Below are 21,697 nucleotides of genomic sequence, written 5' to 3'. Positions count from 1 at the left end.
GCCACAACCACCATCTGGGCCCTCTCATATATCCTTAAGAGTATTCTGAATGCTTAAGATGTTGCTCAGTGGAAGCAGGGCGGTGGTGGCGCACGCCTATAATCCCAGCACTCTGGGAGGCAGAGGCAAGCGGATTCCTGAGTTTGAGGCCAGCCTGGTCTACAGAGTGAGCTCCAGGACAGCCAGGGCTATACAGAGAAACCCTGTCTCAGAAAAAAAAAATCCAAAAAAAGATGTTTCTCAGTGGGGCTGGAGAGATGGTTAAGAGCACTGACTGCTCTTCCAGAGGTCCTGAGTTCAATTCCCAGCACCCACATGATGGCTCACAATCATCTGTAATGGGATCTGATGCTCTCTTCTGGTGTGTCTGACAGCTACCTTGTACTCATAAATAAAATAAACAAATCTTTAAAAAAAAAATGTTGCTGAGTGATAAAGCAGTTGCCTAGTATGTGTAAACTCCTGAGTTCAGTCAGTCTTTAGTACCACCCAAAGGAAAAAGTATTCTGAAATCCAAGATGTGCCTCTCTCCCACCCACACCAAACAGAACCTCAAATACGACCCCTTCCTGAGTCAAGAAACGTTTAATTGGATATGCTCCGAGGCCATATCTGGCTAGGACATCAGGCAGCTGTCCTAGGTTGGGAGGGACACTTCCTCTTGCTTAGGTTATTGAGGATCTGGTCCTGGTTGGGCCTGTAGGGAACCACGAAGCTCTCTGGCGGAAGGATGGGGCCTCTGGGTTCTTCCACCTGACCCATCAGCAAATAACTGGCTCCTGGAAGGGAGGAGGGGCCGGATCGAGAGCTCAAGTTATTAAGACCGTGTCCAAGCATCTTCTGGGTCAGCTCCATACCTTCAGGGTGCTTGGTACCCACGCCCATTTCCCATGCGCCTTACCTTTCTTCATGGGGGGCATCTGCCTGCAGGGCATATAGAACTTCAGAGAGGTGCCGCTGGGCGGAGAGGGCAGGTCCAGCCCTCCGGTTTTGTAGACACCAAGGAGACTGACGGTGACAGTAAGGCCTTCCCCTGGGCCCCGGACCATGGTCTTCACTGTTCCTGTAACCACTGTGGCAAGATATCGGTAAGAGATGAAGGGTCAGGTGGCTCGGACTGGGCGCCGGTGAGAGTGCAGGAAGTCAGAAGGGCAGGATGGAGTCTTACCTAGGCTACTGGAACAAAAGTTGCTCTGCAAGGTGCCTGACCGCTTGTACTGCTTTGGGCAGGGGATGCTAGGGGTGTCTAGGAAGAGACAATGCTGTATGTGGAGGGTGGCCTGCCTGGCAGGCAGGTCCATTCTCCTCATGTCAGCCTATATATTCCTTTATTTGCAATGCTAGAAATGGTCTGGTGCATGCTGGCCAGGCGCTCTCCAGCTGAGCCACACCCTTTGGCCCTCCCTGGGGGATTCTAGGCAAGCAAGCACCTAAGCCACTGATTCACACCCCGGGTCCTCACTAGAGAATTCTGGGACAGGTACGCTACAGTTAGCTGAGCTGCCAACCCCTTATTGGGAGAATTTTAGAAATGCTCTACATCTGAGCATATGCCCTCCGCCCTCACTGGCAGACTCTAGGCAAACCCTGCCCTCGCTGGTCACAGCTGAACCACAGCCATATGGATGTAAACCCAGAGTTCTACCCAGTGATGCTTCCCAACACCAGTCCCAGACATTGACAGGAGGCAATGAGTGCTGGATGGATGGATATATAGATAGACGGATGGATGGATGGATAGTTAGATGGATGAATGAATGATGGGTGGGTGGATAAGATGGATGGATGGATAGATGGATGGATGGGTAGATGGATGGATGGGTAGATGGATGGATGGAGGATGGATGGATGGATGGATGGATGAATAGTGCTTCCTTTGGCCAATCCCCCTTCTACATTTTTTTCTTTTGTGTATATGGTGTTTTGCATGTCTGGAGTCACAGATGGTTTTGAGCTGTCATGTGAGTCCTCGAATCAAACCTGGTTCCTCTGGAAGACTAAGCAGTGCTCTTAACCACCATCTCTTCAGTACCTCTTCCACCTTCTCACATTTACCTGGGGCCACTGGAGTTGCCTGGGTAGCAGGGTAGGCCTCTGGTTTCTCTGCAGGTTGGGACTTAGGTTTAGTGGGTGGTTTGACTTTGGGCCCAGTTCCTGCCTTGGGGTCAGAGCGGGACTGGGGACCACGCTGTACGTCCTCCCCTGGACTTGGGGCTGACTCCTTTTCTATGGCATCCCGTGGCAGGGTCCTGTAGGAGGCTGAGAAGCCATCTGCGGTGACACTCAGATCCGATACGAACTGGACCAGGAGCTCATTCCCTTCGGAAGAGATGGGGCTGCAGTGGGCAGAGGAGCATTTGCTGAGGTGTCAGGGAGACTCAGCACTCTGTTCTGTCCCCACTGGCTAAACTTAATAAACCAGACCTCTGACATCAGAATCTCCCCTTCCCCCACAAGCTCTGCAGACTCTAGAAGATAGACTAAACCTTTGCCACCTCCTATACTTGTTCTGACCAGTCGTTTGGAATCCTAGAGCTCAGATCTTGCCCGGTTAGCTGAGCCTCCCCCCAGTCCGTCACATAGGGGTGCAGAGTTAGCCCAGCACTGCCCATCACGAGGACCACTCACCTTGGGGCCTTGTCTCCACAAAATTTCCCCAGCCTCTTTGAGTCGTCACTCACAGCTCCGTTGAACACACTGACGGAGTCATATCGGCAGTACGTGTCAGGTTCCACATCAAACTTCCCAAAGGTTAGCATGATCACCTGGGAGAGGCATTAGGCTGCGTAGCAGGACAGGCCAAGGAGGACCAAATGGTGTGCCCTGCGCCTTTTCCACATTAGGAATACTTGGAAATAGCACCAATAGTGAGTCCCCTTGTTCCCTCCAATGTTTACACACACACACACACACACACACACACACACACACACACGCCCTATATTCTACAGGGAGCATCCTTTGGAGAACTCCACCCCAGTAGCACCACACACTTCTGTCATTTTTGCTTGCATGTAAGATGGGTCCGGTTTTGGTCTCTACAGGGCAAGCTCATGGATCAGGACCCGGATGTTCAGTAAGATTTTGCTGGCTGTGTGCCTTTAAGGATGCTGCCTGGGCACCTGGTGGGCAGCCTCGGCAAGGAGGTTGGTACCTGGTTTGAGGGTGCAATGATGTGCCAGGAACAGCTGATGCCTGGGGGGTAATCCGACTCAGGCCAGTTGGGCGTGGTCAGGGTTCCCTGCGCCTTCTCCATCCGCCCCCCGCAAAACTGGTGCTCTGAGAAGGGGAGAGAGGGACGGGGTGGGGGGCGGTGGAGACCCTCGGTCAGCTAGGGGAGAGCTCTAGGCTGGGAGCTCTGGCAGGCAGCTAGGAACTCTGGGTCTCAAGATGAGGGGACACAATCAACGGGAGACAGCAGAAAGAGCTGGTTACCAAAACGCCTGGGAATAAGGAAGGGACTGGGACGCCCAACCAAAGAGGAGAAGATCGACTGGATCCCTTCTGGCCCCTCCCCGACCCACCGCCACACCACGCCTCTTCCCCTAGGAGATCCCATCTCTCCATCCCGGCCTAGCAGAAGAATCCTCTTAGGCAGGCTAGAGAGCGCTCACGGTTGTGAGGGTGCCCTCCCCTCTGTTGAGGTCTCAGCCTGAAACATTTCCAGGGAGACTTGTGCTGCCGGGAGGGGGTGATGGGACCGCAATCGGGATCCCAGAGCTGGGTATAGGGGGGCTCCGGGTGAGGGGATCCTTGTCCCCCAGCTTCAGGGTGCCCCCCTTACTCCTGTCAGAGGAGCCCGATTGCGGAGGGGGGCGGGCATTACTCACCGTCCCAGTAACCCCAGGCCGCCCATTCCACCCGCGGGTCCATGACCCATTTCCGCCTCGCACCTGGGGGAGGCCCTGGAAGAGGGGTAGGTGGGAGCGGGAGGGGAGAGAAGACCGGGAGGAGGGACTGAAGGGGCGGTTAGTGAGAAGAAAGGGAGCAGTGGTGGCCCTAACTCTTGGCAGTAATCTGGGGAGGACCAGTTACGGCAGGGGTGGGGACTTGAACGGGGTGGGGTCAGGAGAGGGGAAAGAGGAGGTGAGGATACTCACCAGTGCCTGAGGTGGCCCGGCCGCTGTACCAGAGCAGGAAGCCTCGTCCCCCAGTGCCCTCATCCGTTGTCATCCTTAAAGTCACTTGGTTGCCAGGGGCGACTACAGGTGCAGGCCTGAAGGTGCCACAGAAGCGGCCAAGTCGCTGGCCTGAGGTCCCAGATCCAGCAAAGACCTCCAGAGCGTCGTAGCGGCAAGAAGGGTCAAGTTCCAGGTCGAAGACTCGGAAGGACAGAGACACAGTCTGGCCCTCAGGCACCTGACGAAAGGGGAATGGGGGTCCCTCAAAATCAGGCCCCAAACAACCCTGACGGTGGGTGTTCCCCCTCCCCCAAGTACTTCCTAGCCAGACAAATAGCCTTAACTGGAAAGGCCCCTGGCCCATGCAACACGGAGGACCTGGGCTCTGCTCCCTCCCACCTTGTGGTCTCTGGAGGGAGACAACAGCAGCGAATCAGGCGTAGAGTCTCAGCATTTTTTTTTCCCACAAAAAGCTAAGGCTTAAACTAGGGACAGCCTAAGCTCCGCAGTGAGCCCCTGTCTCCAAAAACTTAAGGCTCACAGGGCGGTGGTGGCGCACACCTGTAATCCCATAACTTTGGGAGGTAGAGGCAGGCGGATTTCTGAGTTCGAGGCCAGCCTGGTCTACAGAGTGAGCTCCAGGATAGCCAGGGCTGTACAGAGAAACCCTGTCTCCAAAAAACCAAAAGAAGAAAAAAAACAAAAACTTAAGGCTCAGCACCAGACGTGGTGGTTATGTGCCTGGGATTCCAGCTATTTGGGAAACAGAGGCAGGAGGATCATAAACGTAAAAGGACCCGTAATTTATAGAGACCATGCTTCAAAAATAAAAGAAGTGATCTGGAGAGATGGCTCGGTGGGTGTGAGTGCCTCCTCGAGATCAAATCTCCCAGAACCCACATAAAAGGCTGCATTGAAGTCTCCACACATATGCCTTTAACCCTAGCGCCATTGGGGGGCAGGCAAGTGGTCTTGCTGGCTTTTGGACTAGCTCTAGATTTAGTGAGAGGCTTTGTCTCAAGAAAATGGGGTGGAGAACAGTACAACTCTGGAACACCCAGCATCTGCTCTGACCTCTGCATATCTGCCTGCATGGGTATGCAGGCTCACACACAACAACCAACCAACCAACCAACCAACCAACCACAAAAACAAACCTAAATGAATACAAGGCCGAGGTGTACCTCGGTGGTAGAGTTCTGGCCTAGTGTGCTAGAGTCCCAGGGTTCAATTTCCAATAGTAGGACTGGACCAAGAGGAGGAAGGTTGGGGTGCTTCAGAACATGTTACTGTGGGGCCTGAGGCCCTTGTGACCAAAGAGAAAACAAGGGTTCCGCAGAGGTGATGCTGGTGGTGGGGGCGGCATCCCCTAGCTGTCAGGGTTTGGGTGAAGAGCAGTAGGGACCAGAGAGGCCAGGGTCTCACCGTGATCGTCCAGATGCACTTCTTGTTGGGGGGGTAGAGGTTGGGGAAACCCTCACTTGCCACGTAACCTGACTCCCCGGTCACGTCCCCTCCACACAGGAACACGGGTCTGGAGGACAGAGGAGGTGTCAGGCAGAACCTCTGCGGTTCTGAGATGGCACAAGAGAATGGGAAGCCCAGGCCCTGAGGGAAGGTGGTGGTGGTGAAGCCCCAGCCTGTGGGGCAGAGACTCAGGTCCAAGGACCAGGGGAAGTGGGGCTAGGCAACCGGGCCATCTCTCCATCCCCCTGGAGGCTCCACCCCCACGCCTGCAGGAATTCCGGGAATCCTTCTCAGTTCCCCCCCTAACCTCCTCTACCCCCCCCCCTTGTCCTGCCTGGCAGTCACGGACAGGAGCCGCCTAACTACTTCCAGATGTGACAAGCCACGAGGCCTCGAGGGGGAGGGGGCGAGAGAGCTGAGGAGAGCAACAGTGGCCACACGGCTGGCTAGGGGCTCCCACCTTCGCCCTGAGTTCCGAGTAAGAACCTGACTTTCTGCCTGCTGCCCTTCCCCCAGTCTCAGTTCCTAAATGTAAGCTAACAGATGCATTCAAGGTCTTGGCTCTCTGGGTTCAAGCTTTCATGAAGGGGTGTAGGGCAGAAGAACGGTAGTGAGGTAGGAACAGTGGAACTGACAGACCATGTGGCCTTGCAGCAGGCAGGGAAGATAGGAATCTGAAGAAGCAGACAAGGGATTTGCTAGCAGGAGAGCTTGCAAGACCCCCACAGGCAGGCAAGGCCCTCCCGGGACTCCCAAGCATTCTGGAGCTCCCTCTGGAAGCCATCTGAAAGTCAGGAGACCTACCTCGTGTAGTTGGGGGTCTGGCCTCGGGCCAGAGGCAGTACCCAGGCCAGAAGGAATGGCCCCAGGAGGGAGGTTAGGGCAGCAGGCAGCATTGTGTGGGGAAAGTGCTGGAAGCAGCAGCAGCAGCAGCAGCAGCAGCAACAGCAGCAGCAACAGCAGCAGCAGCAGGATAATCAGTACCAGATGAAGCAGCCCCGGGTGTGTGGGCGTGGGGACTGGCCAACTGGGCGGGTAGCAGGGGAGGCGGGACAGGGAGACAGCTGGGACAGTGGTTGAGTCCCTACAGGGGCCTCTCTAGGTCTTGGACATATATTAATTGACTAAAAGATGCTGGGAACAACAAGGGGGAGAGGACATCATCTAGACATGTAGTCCTGTGCCGCTGGGCCCTGTCCTTTGCTGGGGACCTTTGCTGTAGACTTTCATGTGGGGACTGGACCCCTCTTCACCTGTTGCTTTCTCGGCATCCAGAGAGGATGTCCTTCCCGTCTCTTGGCTATCTATCCACTGTCCCGCCGCACATTTCCGGATGGTCCTTGTTGCTTAAGACAGTCTTGCCACGACACACTGGCTACCAGAGCTTAGTCTTCCTGCCTCAGTGTCCCATGGGCTGGGATTGCGAGCCTGAACCCCTTCCCGGGAGCTAAGGACTTACTTAGGACATACTTAGGACATTACTTCCCCTTTAACACGGGACCAGATCAGGCTAAGCAAGGAGAGTCCTGACCCCTTATTTTCTCCTCCAATTATTTTAAGGTACAGAAGGGTTAAGGGGGTCCTGGGGTGGTCCTGGAAGGAAGGGAAAGAAAGGGTGGAAGAGCCTAGGCTGGGGAGACAGACAGGAGCAGGATGCGGATTCGACAGGACTGAGGGCAAGGGCGAGGGCCGCGGTACCCCAGAAGTGCCGGTCAGACCACCGGTCTGATGCAGGTATGGCGGAGGCACGTGTAATCCTAACTCTTTGGAGATGGAGGCAGCATGATTAAAGAGGTCAGCCTGGGCCACACAGTGAGGCTCTGTCCCAAACAAAACGAGCAGACTCGGGTTAAGGGGTCCAGACCCAATTGAGGCTCCAGAGTGGGGAAGTAAGATGTTTGTTGTCGGAGTTATTCTCCAAGTCCAGGCCCGACCGACCTCCAAACCACACAGTGGGGCTTCTGATGTGAGAAGGCGAAAGGTGAACTGGGGGTGCAGGCACTTTCTCTGCTTGGGCTCTGTCTCCCCCCCCCACCAGCCAGACCTTCCCACCATCTACCCCCCCCCCCACGGGGCCCCAGGGTTTCAGAACAGGCTTTGCTTTAGCCTTTTATTCTATTGTTCATCAAATTTCTCACTCATGATAGTCAGTCAGGTCGGGGGCTCCCTCCAGGGCAGCCCCCTGCACATTTATAAAAGAGGTCCCTCCCCTCCCCTCGAATCCGCAGCACTACTCCCTCCACCCCTCCGCCCCCCACCCCGTGTACACACAGTGTTCTTTGACACTCGGTCTCCTCTCAGCTCTAGCTCAGGGCCCCACTTCCTTCAGGAGGAAAGGCTAGGAAGAGAGGCTCAGCTCTCAGGGGTGGAGGTGCCTGGGACACCCCCGGCAGCAGCCCTCTGCAGCATGTCCAGTGCTTCCCAGAAGAAATCTTTCTGGGCGGCCATCAAGGGCATCCAGCCCACAATCTCCTTCATCTTCTCCATTCGGTCCTGTAACGTGGGGCAACTGTGGATCTGGCTGAGATACTCCTCACAGGCCTGCGCTGTTCCCCCGGGGTCTTGGGGGGCTCCAGCCCCCTGGCTGGGTTCAGGGCTTCCCCCCACCCTGCTGGCGGGCAGGTCTCGATAGGCAGGGCACTGTTCGATGTCGTGGCTGGACAGCATATAGAGACACTCTCTGGTGGAGCAGAGGGAGCAGGCACACAAGGGGACCTTAGAGGAGAGAAGGGGTGGGGCTGAGGGAGGCTTAGCTCGGCCAGGGGCTTCCTGGAAGCCGGCTAAACCCCATGCTATGTTGATCCCTCTCAGACAGGCCCTGAACCAGCAAGTGAGTTCCAGCTTGCTATGTTCCCGGGCCCATGTGAACTTGCAGAGAGACATCGGGGTCAGCTAAGGAGAGGGCGGGCAGCAGTGTGGGACAAGGAAGGGAGACTTCACAGTACAGGGGAAATGGAACCAGCAGGCCCCCTTACAGGGGTCGCAGCTATGAGCTGGGCATTGACACAGGAGAGCCAGGAAAAGCTAGAGGTTAAGACCAGCCTGGGCGCCACAGGGAGAATCTACTTTCAAAAGGAGCCAGTAAGACGGCACAGCCTGCTGCCACGCTTGGTGCCCTACAACCCTCCGCCCCCACCCCCACTAAAGCGATAAAAGAACTAATCCCTCCCCCCACCCCCCACCAATAAAGTTTAAAGACTTTGGAGAGAAGGGTGGTTAAGTCCCGTGGGCCACCTGGTCCCGCTCGTGCTCTCCCTCCCTGAGTGCCCGCTTGTGCTCTCCCTCCCTGAGTGCCCGCTTGTGCTCTCCCTCCCTGAGTGCCCGCTTGCCTGACCCTGCTCTGACCTTGATGTGCAGCTTGACAAAGGAGGCACTGCCCTTGGGCCAGCCCGGAAGACGGCCTCCGGCCCCGCATCCGCACCCCAGCAGCTCCTTGTTGAAATCCGAGGTCTGACTCAGCACCAAGGAATGGTTGAGGCCACACCACAGGGCGATGGGGCGCTGCAGATAATGAACCTGAGACAGACAGACAACGCGGCCAGGGGCTTTAAGGTGGGAATACTAGAGGCCTGAAGGGGGATGGGGGTGGGGACCCCAGGCTGGAGAAAGGCTGAATGGAAGGCTTGGGGCAGATGGTAGACTTGGGAGTTGGAGGAAAAGCAGGTCCTGTCCCAAAAAATCCGCCCTGCCCTGCACGTTGGCAGCTGTCTGCCATTCCTAGGCACACGAAGCCTTCCAAAGCCTGACTTCAGGGCACTTGGCTCCCCAGGAAATATGCTCTGCCTTAAGGACAAGACCAGCTGCCCTCTTCTGGCCTCCCCGGGGGACCTGCACACTTGCTTGCACACATATGCACACACACACACACACACACACTGTAAAAAGAAATCCTTAACTACAAAATACCAGCAAGTAACAATTAAAAGGTCGGCCAGGCGTGGGGGAACACAGGGATTAAAGTGAGTCCAGTCCAAACCAGGCTACACAGTGAGAGTTTGTCTCAAAAATCAAACTGGAAATCCCACTACTAACTTCTAACTTCTCAGTGACTGCTGTTCTATGGTACGGACACGGGTGAACATGTGTGTGGTGTTCAAGGGGGCAACTTTAGCTGTTATGCTGGAGACACGGTCTACCTGGACTGAGACAGCCTGGAGACTCCTCTGTCTCCCGTGGCTGGGACTATAAGGACGCACTACTGTGCCTAGCTTGATAAAACAACAACAACATGATTTCTGGGAATTGAATTCAGATCCCCTTACTAGCAAAGCAAGTACTATATTAGACTGCCTTTACTGCTTCCCTAAATAAGCACTTACAGTTTTGTAAACAATACTGGGATTGAATCTTGCCTTGTGCGTGCTAGACAAGCAGTCTATTACCGAAGTTTGTTCTCAACTCATTTTCTTTCTTTCTTTATTTTTTTTTACTTTTTATTTTGAGACGCAGACTTGATATAATAGGCAGACTGGTTTTAAGCTCAGTGTAGTGCAGGCTGGCTTTGAACAGGTCTTTTCCCCCTCCCCTCAGGCCTGACTAAACATTTACGTGTTTTTAATAAGCAATGTGATTCTAGTGTGTAGTATTATTTCATAGTTTTTGTTTGCTTAGTTTTTCGTTTTCTTGGTTTTGTGTGATGCGAGTGTGTGTCACAGCACCCCATGCCCTTCCCAGACTCGAGCAGGTTTTGTCCAGCTTTGAGCAGGCTGAATCGATCTTGAGCGTGGCTATAGGACCTTAAGGACCTTGGTGGAATCATCTGTCATGGCTGTACGTGCAACTTCCTACAGAAACTTAGAAAAATAGACTGCTGGGGGGGGGCTTACTTTGCAACATAATCCAGCTGTAACAAAGGATGGGTCTGTGGGCTCTCCCTATATAAACGCAGCGCTATTAAACTTGGAGCCTTGGTCAGAACCTTGTCTTGGCTTCATTCTTTTTGTGGGCCCCCCCCCCACCATGTTTTTCATTTCCAGCCTCCCTTTCAGGTAAACCCAGTTTTGTCCATGGCCGCTGGACGGCTACCGCACCCATGGGACAACTTCTGAATATCAGTTCTATCCCTCCACCATGAGGGCTCCCAGGGATTGAACTTAGAGCATCAGGCTTGGTAGCAAGTACTGTTGCCTGGTAACCATCTCCATAGCACTTTATTTTGGGATGGGGTCCTGTGGTGACTTGAGTGAGACCTGCCCCATAAGCTCATATATTTGAGTGCTTAGGCACCAGGAAGTGACACTGAAGACAATTAAAGGATTAAAAGGTGTGCCCTCCAGCGCCACCATGAAGATCCTGGACTAACCCTCCAAAACTGTATATAAGCTTTCTTTCATAAGAGTTGCCTTGGGGGCTGGAGAGATGGATGGCTCAACGGGTAAGAGCACTGACTGCTCTTCCAGAGGTCCTGAGTTCAATTCCCAGCAACCACATGGTGGCTCACAACCATGTGTAATGGGATCCGATGCCCTCTTCTGGGGTAAGACCTGCAGCAGCACAGGTGTTAGAAGTGCTGGGCTTAGCGTTGCCTAGGGGAGGAGAAAGTGGTTTCTAGGAGATATGGCAAAGTCACTGGGCGCTGGGCGAGGTTAGGAGACTGGATGAGAGTCACCAGGAAACAGTCTCACCTGTGTGGGTTCCCCTCGGTCCATTTTGTCTCCAGTTCCCAGCTGCCCGTATCTGTTATTTCCCTGCATAAAGATCCGGCCAAATTCATCTACCAGGCCAAGATGATTGTAGCCGAGAGCACAGAAGAGGACCTAGGGAGGCGAGGACAGCAAGAGCAAGGAGTCACTTCCTTCCCGGGAAGCTCAGCTCCAGAACTGCCCTCTAACCAATCCCTTCCAGCCTCCTCTCCCTGAATTCCCGTCCCACCCACATCTAGTCTTCAACCCCTAGGGCCCAACCTCTGCTCTGCACCAGCCTAAACTGCCCCGCCCACCATCCTCCACACCAGCATCCTACCTTGGCAGGCAGGGAGAGAGCCAGTGGCATCTGGTGGTCCAGAGGGTCAAAGGCTTGAAGGGTCCCAAAGAGATCACGATACACCCCTGGGGTATGCACCTCAAAATACACTCCCCCCTGGTCTGGGGGGTCAGGAGGGTCAGGAGCCCTCAGCTCGGCAGCTTTAGGCACCTGTGTCCTAGGGATAAAGCCCCACCTGTGATGGTAAAAGCTGAAAGATTGCAGGAAGTCTCTTACAATCAACACCTCAGCTCTGATACCTGGGAGCCCAGCCGTGGTCACTAGGATACCTTAAGGAGTTTGAGTGTACTGTACGGAGCAATCTGCCTGAGACTGGAATCTTAGGAGCGATACAGTTGTTTTTAAATTTTCAGTGTGTGTGTGTGTGTGTGTGTGTGTGTGTGTGTGTTATGTGATGTATGTGTATATACGTATAGCATGTATGTGCCACAGCATTCGTATCAAAATCAAAGGACAACCTCAGGTTGTCTGTGCCTTCTGCCTTGTTTGAGGTAGGGCTGCTTGCTGTTTAACCCCAGACTGGCTGGCCTACAAGTTCACAGGGTCCGCCCCCGCCCCCTTGCCTTTGGGTCCTGCTCTGTGTATGTACTGGGGGGCTTCTCACCCGTGATGTAGAGGGTGCTGCTCTGGTTGGAAGCCATGCAGGTCACCCGCAGGTGAGGCAGGCATCGAGACACCTTCCGGAGGGCCAGCTGCACGGTATAGGAGCGTGGCTGGTCCAGTTGGGTCTCATTCACCACCAAGGAGTAGATCTTACCTTCCTCTGGAGGGAGAAGGGAGGCATACCATTACGTGGAGGAAGGGAGCATCAGTAGTCAGATTAGCATCCCATGGGACACTCGACAGAGACACTGCCTGCTCTAAGAAAAAGGGAAAGGGTGGAGGGCCAGTGAGAAGGCCACATGGGGAAAAGCACTCATGACAAATGAGTTCAACTGCCGAGACCCATGGTGGGAACAGAACATGGGTCCTGAGAGTTGTCCTCTGACCTCCGCATGTGCATGACGTATGCATGCCTGCATAATACAACGCACACACATGCATGCATGCTCACACACACACACACACACACACACACACACACTGGGGGAGAATCAAGTATGGTGACACATGCTTTTAATTTCAGCACTTGGGAGGCAGAGACAGGCAGACCTCTGGGAGCCCAAGGACAATGTGATCTACATAGGAAGTTCTAGGCCAGCCAGGACTGAACTGCTTGGTGAGACTCTGTCTCAACAACAGAAATAAAATAAAGAGAAAGAATGAATGATAAAAAAAAAAAAAAAACGGAAGGGAAAAAAAGAGACAGAATAGCGTTCAGCCCCCAGACTTCAGTCCTGAAAACAAAACGGAAGGTATGTCAGCCTGAGACGAATGGAGAGCAGACCCAGTGATTAGCTGGGGCAGACTTTTAATTTGAGTGTTGGGAAGAAGGAAGCCTGGCTATTTAGGTTCCCACCCGGCATTAGGAAGTCTCCAGGCTCTCAGTCTCTAGGACTGAGGACCCCGGGAAAGTGGGCAATTTGGGGTCGAAAGTGAAGTTCGTCATATGGAGGTTAGGAGGAGATTGGATTTTTAATATCAGTCATTAGAACAGTGCTTTCCAAACTACTTAACAAAACATTGTAATACTGTGGGCGCACATGCCCAAGGTTAGGGGACAGCCTCTGCTGTTGCCTCGTGCCTTTTACCCTGTGTCACAGTCCCATCCCTACCACTATAGATGTAGACTAGCTAACCTGAGGACTTGGGGACTCTCCTGTCTTCATCTGGACTCTCACCATAAGAAGATTACAGACTCGCACTACCAGCCCTGGCCTTTCCGTTGGCCTTTGCGTTGGTTCTTGGAATCCACCCTCATCTCACGCTCATTACCCCGGAGTCTTTTACCCAATGGAGCATCTACTCTACACTCCTGTTCTAGTTCTGAAACAAGGTCTTATGTAGACCGCCCTCCAACTCTAGCTTAAGGATGGCCGTGAGCTCAGGACTCCCCGCCTCCACCTCCCAGGGCTGGGAGTACAGGCTTGGATCGCCACATCCACTTATATGGTGTTTCACGTAGATTCATCTACATTCCCAGCCTGAGAATTTATCTGAAATTCTATGCGAATTCTAGAACTTTTGGAGCTGAGAGAGTGAGCAGGCAGCAGGTAGAAGGCTCTCTGGCAGACCAGAGAGCTTTCTTTCTCTCCCCTCCTGAGTGGTCCTGAAGAATTTGCTAGGCGTCTGCAAACCATGGTGTCACACCTGTGAGGAGCAGTAGGGCCCGCTGGGTCTCCTGGCCAACCAGCACGATCTGCTTGAAGCTCATGGAGTGGTGGAAGGTCATCTTGAAGACTCGCTGCCCGCTGGACTGCAGATAAACCTCCACACAGTCGCAGGCCCGGCTACCGGTGGCGCCCACCACGGCCGGCTGTTCCCGGGTAGCCAAAACATAGAGGTACTTCCGGTAAACCGTGTCACATCTCGGGTCGGACGCAAACTGTGGAATGAGATGATGCTGTCTGGGGATGTAAGGCTCTGGGTTGGAAGAGGCTAGAGCAAGTGGATCATGGGATGGGAAAATGAAATGCTTGGGTCCCAAGGTTAAGAAAGCTTAAGAGTCGGGATCTGATCAGTGGTGGAATCCTTGCCTAGCACGTGTGACATCCTGGGTTCAATTCCCAGCAGAAACAAACAAACAAACAAACAAACAAACAAACAAGACAATGATAGATAAATGGATTCCTTGCAGGTTCAGAGAGGGCAGATGTCTCCTTAAGGAGAGACTCAGGACTGGTGAGTTCCCTTGGAAGAGGTGAGTTCTCTGAGGCCAGATTTCTTCTACTCACATCCTTGGCGCCTCGACACAATACCACGTAGCGACAGGCCCGCTTCCACTGGATCTGGCCAAGCGTGGAGGAGACCAGAGCGTTTTTGAGGAAGAAGAGGGTCCCCACATAGTCAAGAATGAACACATGGTCCTTCGTGGGTAAGAAGCGGCGGTAGCCATGGGCTAGCATAGGGGCCACACTCTTGCTGAGACATCGGCGGCGTCCTCCAAATGCCTGGAAATACAGGCCCTTTGTATCTGAAGAACAGGAGGGACGGTTTCAGGGTGAGGTGAGGATCGGTGGAGTAAAAGATTGGCTGAGGTGGGATTTTGTTTCCCAGACACCCTGGTATTGAGATTTGAGTTTTCCATCCCTAGACTTAGGGACCAGATTCCTTCCTGGGGTGACACAGAAACTTGGGTTTATACCCTACACTGCCCCCATTTCATCCCAGGGTCACATCTGTGCTTCCTAGTAAGTGTCTCTTTAGTCCAACCTTGTAATAGAGAGACATCGAGAAAGCATAAGAATCATCAGAAAAGCCGGGCGGTGGTGGCGCATGCCTTTAATCCCAGCACTTGGGAGGCAGAGGCAGGTGGGTTTCTGAGTTCGAGGCCAGCCTGGTCTACAGAGTGAGGTTCCAGGACAGCCAGGGCTACACAGAGAAACCCTGTCCCAAAAAACAACAACCAAAAAAACCAAAAAAAAAAAAAAAAAAAGCAAAAAAAGAAAAGGCGAAAAAAGAAAGATAGGGAAAGCCCAGACAATCTAGCCATCCTCTCTCAAGTCTGGCTTTCCCGTCAGCTTTCTCTAAACTCTTGTTGGAGGAGGGGGGTTGGAAGGGGAAGAAGCAATTAGGTAGGGCCTATCTGGATTTTTGGATTTGGTTTTTTCGAGACAAGGTTTCTCTGCATAGCCCTGGCTGTCCTGGAACTCACTCTGTAGACCAGGCTGGCCTCGAACTCAGAAATCCACCTGCCTCTGCCTCCCAGAGTGCTGGGATTACAGGCGTGTGCCACCACTGCCCAGCAGGTAGGGCCTATCTGAAGTGGAGTATTTGGGTCATTGTTCTAAGCTGGGGTGATTTTTTCCCTCAGAGACACTGAGAGTTGAATAGGACAACCACCACCACCACAAAGTATTTCGTCTCTGGCTGGGGAAATGGCTTGGTGGTTAGGTTCTTGCCTTGCAAGGATGAGGACCAGAGTTGAGGGAGATAAGAAAAGCCTGGATGGGTTTCTTGCCCTGTCTGCAGTTTTGGCCTTGGAAGTGGGAGAAAGGGGATCTTCAGAGCAAGCTGGTGGGTGAGCCTAGTTTTGGGTTTGACTGGGAGACTCTGCTTCACTCCACAGAGTGTGGAAGGCTGGTGAAGATGCCTCCTGATATCAACCTTGCTATCTACACACACACATCCCAGTGCTCACGGGTCTGAACACACGCAAGCATGAATACACCACACACACACACACACACACACACACACACACACAGACACACACACACACAGACACACAGAAAAAAGTTATTACTTCATTTCAAATGTCATAGTGACCAGAGTTGGGGCGAGGGCTTAGTATGTAAAGCTATGTGCTGTGGAAGCATGGGGACCTGTGCCCAGAGCCCCAGCACCCGTGGGGAAGCGTGGATGGAACCTTTTTAACCCCACTGGCTGGGGGCGGGGAGGGAGAGGAAAGCAGAGACAGAAGGCTCCCTGGGCCATTCTGTCTAGCCAAAACGGCGAGCTCCTGGTTTAGCAGAAGAGTCTGTTTCAAAACAGAAAGTAGGGCTGTAGAGACGACACAGTGGTTAGGAGCACTGGTCACTCTTCCAGGGGACCTGTTCTTTGGGTCCTGGCTGTCCTGGAACTCACTCTGTAGACCAGGCTGGCCTCAAACTCAGAAATCCATCTGCCTCTGCCTCCCAAGCGCTGCAATTAAAGGCGTGCACCACCATTGCCCTGCTGGGGGGCCTGGTTTGGTTCCCAGCTCCTTGGTGGCAGTTCAGAACTGTAACTTCAGGTCAAACGATTCAATGCCCTCTTCTGGCCCACTCGGCACTGGGTACATGTGGTGCCCGGACATATATGTGGGCCTAACACCCATACATATAAAATAAAGGTAAATGTTTGAAAATACATAAGGTAAGAGAGGGGCAGAGAGGGGAAGACAGCCAGTGTCAACCTCTGGCCTCCAGACACTAGCTGATGTAGCAGTGTATACACACACACACACACACACACACACACACACACACAGACACACACACCTCTGATTTAAAAGAAGAAAGTCCACATCTGGGAAATAGGGATGTCTCTGGGGTTAGACCTGGAGACAAGGCTAAAATGGTAATCAAAGCTTGAACGGGCTGTCTGTTGGAGGGGGGCTGAGAGCCTTGGAGGAAGTACCCCCATAGGGCATGCTTGAGACTAACAAGTTTCTTTCAGACAAAAGGTTGCCAGGGGGGTGCAAAGATCCTCAGACAACTTGATGGAGAAGGAAGTCCCTAGAATACGGAAGGGCTGAGGCAAGGGCAGAGGAAGAAGTTACTGAGGAAGTGTACAGTTAAGAATTGCAGCTCTCTTCCAGGGCCGGGCACCGGCACCCTGGTCACGGATCCGTGGGCTGAGCCTCCGACAGATGCGCCTCCACACGCCCTCCGCGTCGCACACTTCGTGGAAGTAGTGGCAGGTCTGGCCTAGGGCGACCACGTCTTTGACTGGGAGGAAGGAGACAATGTGCTCTACCTGCGGAGGAGCAGGAGGGAGGAGGGGGAGTCACGAGGGGGCCCCCTTGGCCCTGCAGTCACCGTCCTCCCCAAACCCTAAAGGCTCACCAGCTCTGGGGGGAACAACTGAACAGAAATCGGGTTCCCTCTTTCCTTCTTTTCGCCCCCAGCCTCCAGGCCACAAGAAGGACAGCTGCGTTTCACCTGCCAGAGGAGAAGGAGACAAAGGGGTTCTGTGGGGGGTCATGCCTAATTTTTTTTCTCTGCTGTTCAAACTATTTTTTAAAAAAGAAAAAAAACAAAACAAAACCTCCTGCCTTGGGGTTCATCCAATTTCAAGTCTATGCTAGCAAATCCAGTCCTCCCATCTCTCTCCAGGACCTTGGGCCTTTACCCCTCCCTTGCCTGTCTTGTTCCTGGGCCTGTCCCTAGATCTCTGGCTGCTAGTCAACTCCCTGCCCCTCCCTTGCCACCCCCTCACCCTGAGCCCCTCCTCCTGTCTGCACAGCCTGGTCAATGTTTTCAGCTTCTGCCTCCGGCTTCTCCTCACCATCCTGACTGGCCCCTCCCTGCTCCTGCCCTCATCTCTCCAGGCCCCTTGGCTGCCCAGGCCCCAGGTCCCCGTCCCCGCTGCCTTTCCCACACCATGTCCCAAGTCTAGGCTTGGGGGGGCCCTTTAGGGCCCCGCAATCATCTAGGCTCCACCCCAATGGAGTCTGGGGCACATAAACCTTTTTGTGACCTCACTGTCCAGCAACTGTGACCTATTCTCCTTAGTCCGACCCCAGGGGTAGCATCTGGGTTCTAGCTCAGATATGGCTGCCTGAGGGCCACATGGGATACATGGGTCATTGGAGGTATAGAGTGAACTATTGATAGATGGTAAGTCCTAGCTCTTCTAGGAAGTAGTAGTAGACTTTCCCAGTTTTCAATTGAACTCTGAAGAGGAAAACTGGGGACTCCTAAGTAGCCCCAGATTTCCAGGGATTTGCATCTCCAGAGTACAAAGCCAAAAACAGCGTAGGGCCGGGGGTAAGCTCAGTGGGTAGAGCCCTTCCTGTCATGCATGAGGCCCTGGGTTGGATTCCTCAGCACCAGATAAAGTCCAACATGGCGGTGCGCACTTGCAATCCCAGCACTCGGGCAGTGGAAGCAGGAGAAGCAGGAAAGGAGTCCAAGGTCATTGTTGGCTACATAATGCATTTGAGGCCACTCTGCATTACATGAGATATTCTCTCAATAAAATAAAAGTAAATTAAAAATGAAGTAAAACTTTGACCGACAAAGACAATGGAGAAAAGTGGACCCTCATCTAATTTCCTGCTCATAAAAGCAAGATGCAAGTGAGAGCAAGTGAGTATAAATACTTCACAGTTTTACTGAGAACAAGCCCAAGCTCCTGCACTGCTTTCTTGATGGTCAGCGGCCTGGTTGCACGGGCAGAGGACAAGCTGTTGAGGTGGGGAAAGGGTGAATGAGCTCTGGAGTCTGGGGCATCCCCCGGAGTCCAGGCACTTGGCAATTCTTGCGGAGTGGCACATTGTCCAGGAGACACAGCAGATGAGGTTGCATCTGATAGGTAGGGGAAGGTCTACACCAATAAATATGGGGAATGTGGCTTTCCCAGGAACTCCGGATTTAGTCCTGTTAGACAACCCGGGCCTAAGAGCCCAGCAGATCCATCCGTTGACTGCTCTGGCCAGCTGCGAATCACCCACACCAACTCCAGTATCTGTGTTAACCAGGAGCTGCAGCTTGTGTGCAGGGCTTGTGCTTAACATGTGCATGGTCCTGGATTCCAATTCCTGATTTCTGACGGTAACTAGCCAACGGCCACTTGGGGAACCTACGAAGGAATTTCAATGATGAGAAAGAATTCTGTTACATCCACAGTGTGTGTGTGTGTGTGTGTGCGCGCACACGCGTGTATGCGTCTTCTTGCACATGCATGTGCAAGCTCTGTAGCACACAGGTAGAGGTCAGCTTGAGAGTACTTTCTCTCTTCCTAACCAGTGGGTCCCAGGAATTGAACATTCCTTTACCCTCTAAGCCATTTATCCAGTCCAAATTTTAAGTGTTCCATTGTCTACTTTTTGAGACAGAGTCTATGTAGCTCTGGCTATCCTAGAACTCCGTGTATAGACCAGGCTGTCCTTGAACTCACAGATCCACCAGCCTCTGCCTCCTGATTATTGGGACTAAAGGAGTGCCCTACTACATCCAATTTTTAAAAAGATTTACTTTGTAAAGCAATGCGTGTGTATGTGCCCACGCGTGTTGCATCCATGTATGAGTACCAGATAAATGCCTGGATGCCATGGAATTGGGAGTTTCAGAGGCTGTGAGCTGTCGTGTGGCTGCTGCAAATAACACTGGGTCCTCTGCGTCCTCTGCAAGAGCTCAGAGCTTCAGATCTCTCTCCCCAGCCACCTAAGCTTTAACTTTTTAATTGTGTATGCCTGTGTGTGTGTGTGTTTGTATGTGTGTGTGTGTGTGTGTGTGTGTGTAGGAACACCTGTGAGGCCAATGCCTGTGGCGGCCAGAAGGGAGCAATGGCTGGCCTGGAGCAGGAGATCCAGGCTGCTGTGAGCCAGTCTGTGGGCGCTTCCAACAGAAGTTGATCAATAAACTCTCTCTCCAGCACCAACCTTTAATAATTTAGGAAGTGTTTAGACTTATCTGTATAGCAGGTATGACTTGAGTCAAAAGAGCAACTTGTTAGCTGGGCAGTGGTGGCGCACGCCAGTAATCCCAGCACATGGGAGGCAGAGGCAGGCAGATTTCTGAGTTCGAGGCCAGCCTGGTCTACAGAGTGAGTTCCAGGACAGCCAGGGCTACACAGAGAAACCCTGTCTCGAAAAAACCAAATCCAAAAAAAAAAGAGAGCAACTTGTTACTGGTGGTCAAGTAACACGGGAAGCAGACATGGTCTTCTGTCACTACAAAAGATTTTAAGCTCTCTAAGCAAGCCCTGCATGAGGGTGCACACCTGTAAGCCCAGCACTTGAGAGGTGGTGACAGTCAGGAGTTGTTCATGGTCACTCCTAGCGACATCACCAGCTAGAGGCCAGCTAGGACTCCAGGAGATCTTGTCTCAGAAAGCCAGTCTCCCTCTTTCCTTTAGGTCACCGTGCCACCCACATTGAGGAAAAAAAAAAAGACTGAAATTACGGGGCCCTGTTAGCCACAGCTACAGCCACATTGGTAAGCAGTGGAGGCGCCCAACAGGGAAAGGGGGACTGCTTGGTGGCAGGCCTCACCACAGGATTAACCTTGGAAGAGCGGAGGCGATTAAGGGTTTTGGGGTGCCTGTTTCCTAATGACTAGAAGTCACACAGGGAGGTTCATTAAATGCTAACGTTCTTCTACAGGTAAATAAATCTCAAAAAAGAAAAAAAAGTATTTTACTACTATCTCTCACATCTGGGAGTCTTTCTGTATGTCAAGATTTTTTTTTTAAACCAAAAAGGTTACTTTTGAGTTATGTAGTCCAGGTTTGCCTGGAATTGACCTCGAAGTCCTGCTCCTTCTGCCTCCTCTTTTTAAGAACTGTCACGACAGCCTCAAGCCACCACACCCAGCTGCAAATAAGAGGTTTCCAATAGACAAAGTCTGTTATGAAAGTGTATGTGTGGGGGGAAGTTCTACGTGGAGGCCTGAGATTTGTCCAGCCTCCCTTTCCTCACTGATAAAAAAACGAAGGTCTTAGCTGGGTGATGATGATGCACACACCTTTAGTCCCAGCATTCGGGGAGGCAGAGGCAGGCGGAGCTCTGAGGTCGAGGCCAGCCTGGTCTACAGAGCAAGTTCCAGGACAGCCAGGGCTACGCAGAAAAAGAAATCATCCTTCATCCTGTCTCGGAAAACCAACCAACAAACCAAAAACCCCGAAGATTTTGTTCTAGAGGTCATGAGATCCTTCGTAGTCTCTCATGTTTGGTCTGTCCATCACAAGTCTTCTCCAGGGGGCCTTTGGTGCAGGCGGCAGGTCTGGCGACTTTCCCTCTCCGAGCTGGAAACCCCGCGTTCCCATTAGGGACTCGAGACTGCGCAGGCGGAAATGGTCCCTTTTGTTGAGACAACAGTCTGAGTGCAGACTGGGGCATCCCTCGCGCTTTCTCACTTCCCGGGCGCTGGCTTGCTCCCCAACATGTCCAAGTAGCACCCCGCTCTAACCCTGCACTGTCAGCCCGCCCAGCGCGCCGCGTTTACAGTCTTTACCTGGGTCTCAAAAATTCTAGCTCACCCGCCTTCTGTCTAGCGAATGGAGCATCTCCTAGCCCATGTTATTGGTAGGCAGAACCGTCCCTCAGAGAAGAGGCCGGACACGTTCCCTTTGAAGGTTCTAATTGGTCTTCTTCACAGTCATTCGCCTGTATCTAAATTGCAATTGGTCTTGGTTGAAAGAGCAAGGTTTGCGGTCTGGGTCTCTAATCCCCTAAAGTTGAGAGCTGAAGTCCCCGCCTCCTGGGCGGGTCTCATTGGATCCATCTCCAGCCTCAAGAGTTGTGATTGGATGTCGCTGCGCGGGGCGGGCCGACCAGGAACCGCGGCCGTTGGCGGGGTGCTCCGTTCTTACCCCCTCCC

At 53.0% G+C, this 21,697-nt stretch overlaps 2 protein-coding genes and 1 long non-coding RNA gene across 3 annotated transcripts; all 3 read right to left on the bottom strand.

Moving 5' to 3' along the window:
* Positions 1 to 566: 566 nt before the first annotated feature.
* Positions 567 to 6,595, bottom strand: Pcolce (procollagen C-endopeptidase enhancer). The gene is made up of 9 exons (XM_052168606.1): positions 6,393 to 6,595; positions 5,547 to 5,655; positions 4,101 to 4,359; positions 3,155 to 3,279; positions 2,629 to 2,765; positions 2,056 to 2,336; positions 1,169 to 1,246; positions 902 to 1,072; positions 567 to 779 (listed from the first exon to the last, which is right to left on the bottom strand). The coding sequence occupies exons 1-9, from the start codon at positions 6,482 to 6,484 to the stop codon at positions 625 to 627; spliced, it is 1,407 nt and encodes a 468-aa protein (XP_052024566.1). The 5' UTR covers positions 6,485 to 6,595; the 3' UTR covers positions 567 to 624.
* A 1,248-nt stretch (positions 6,596 to 7,843) lies between these two features.
* Positions 7,844 to 17,758, bottom strand: Fbxo24 (F-box protein 24). The gene is given in 11 exon segments (XM_052168474.1): positions 7,844 to 8,303; positions 8,934 to 9,104; positions 11,213 to 11,344; positions 11,550 to 11,671; positions 12,175 to 12,333; positions 13,821 to 14,055; positions 14,405 to 14,643; positions 16,946 to 17,129; positions 17,219 to 17,314; positions 17,592 to 17,729; positions 17,732 to 17,758. Coding segments are annotated over 11 exon segments (1,866 nt in total). The 3' UTR covers positions 7,844 to 7,940.
* Positions 17,759 to 18,464: 706 nt separating this feature from the next.
* LOC127672976 (uncharacterized) lies at positions 18,465 to 21,541 on the bottom strand. The gene is made up of 2 exons (XR_007975045.1): positions 21,332 to 21,541; positions 18,465 to 18,956 (listed from the first exon to the last, which is right to left on the bottom strand). It is a non-coding gene; the product is annotated as an uncharacterized LOC127672976 (long non-coding RNA).
* Between the last annotated feature and the right edge of the window lie 156 nt (positions 21,542 to 21,697).

Source organism: Apodemus sylvaticus, chromosome 22, assembly GCF_947179515.1.
Source record: "Apodemus sylvaticus chromosome 22, mApoSyl1.1, whole genome shotgun sequence".
NCBI classification, from domain to species: domain Eukaryota; kingdom Metazoa; phylum Chordata; class Mammalia; order Rodentia; family Muridae; genus Apodemus; species Apodemus sylvaticus.
This window is presented reverse-complemented; position numbering and strand designations above follow the sequence as displayed.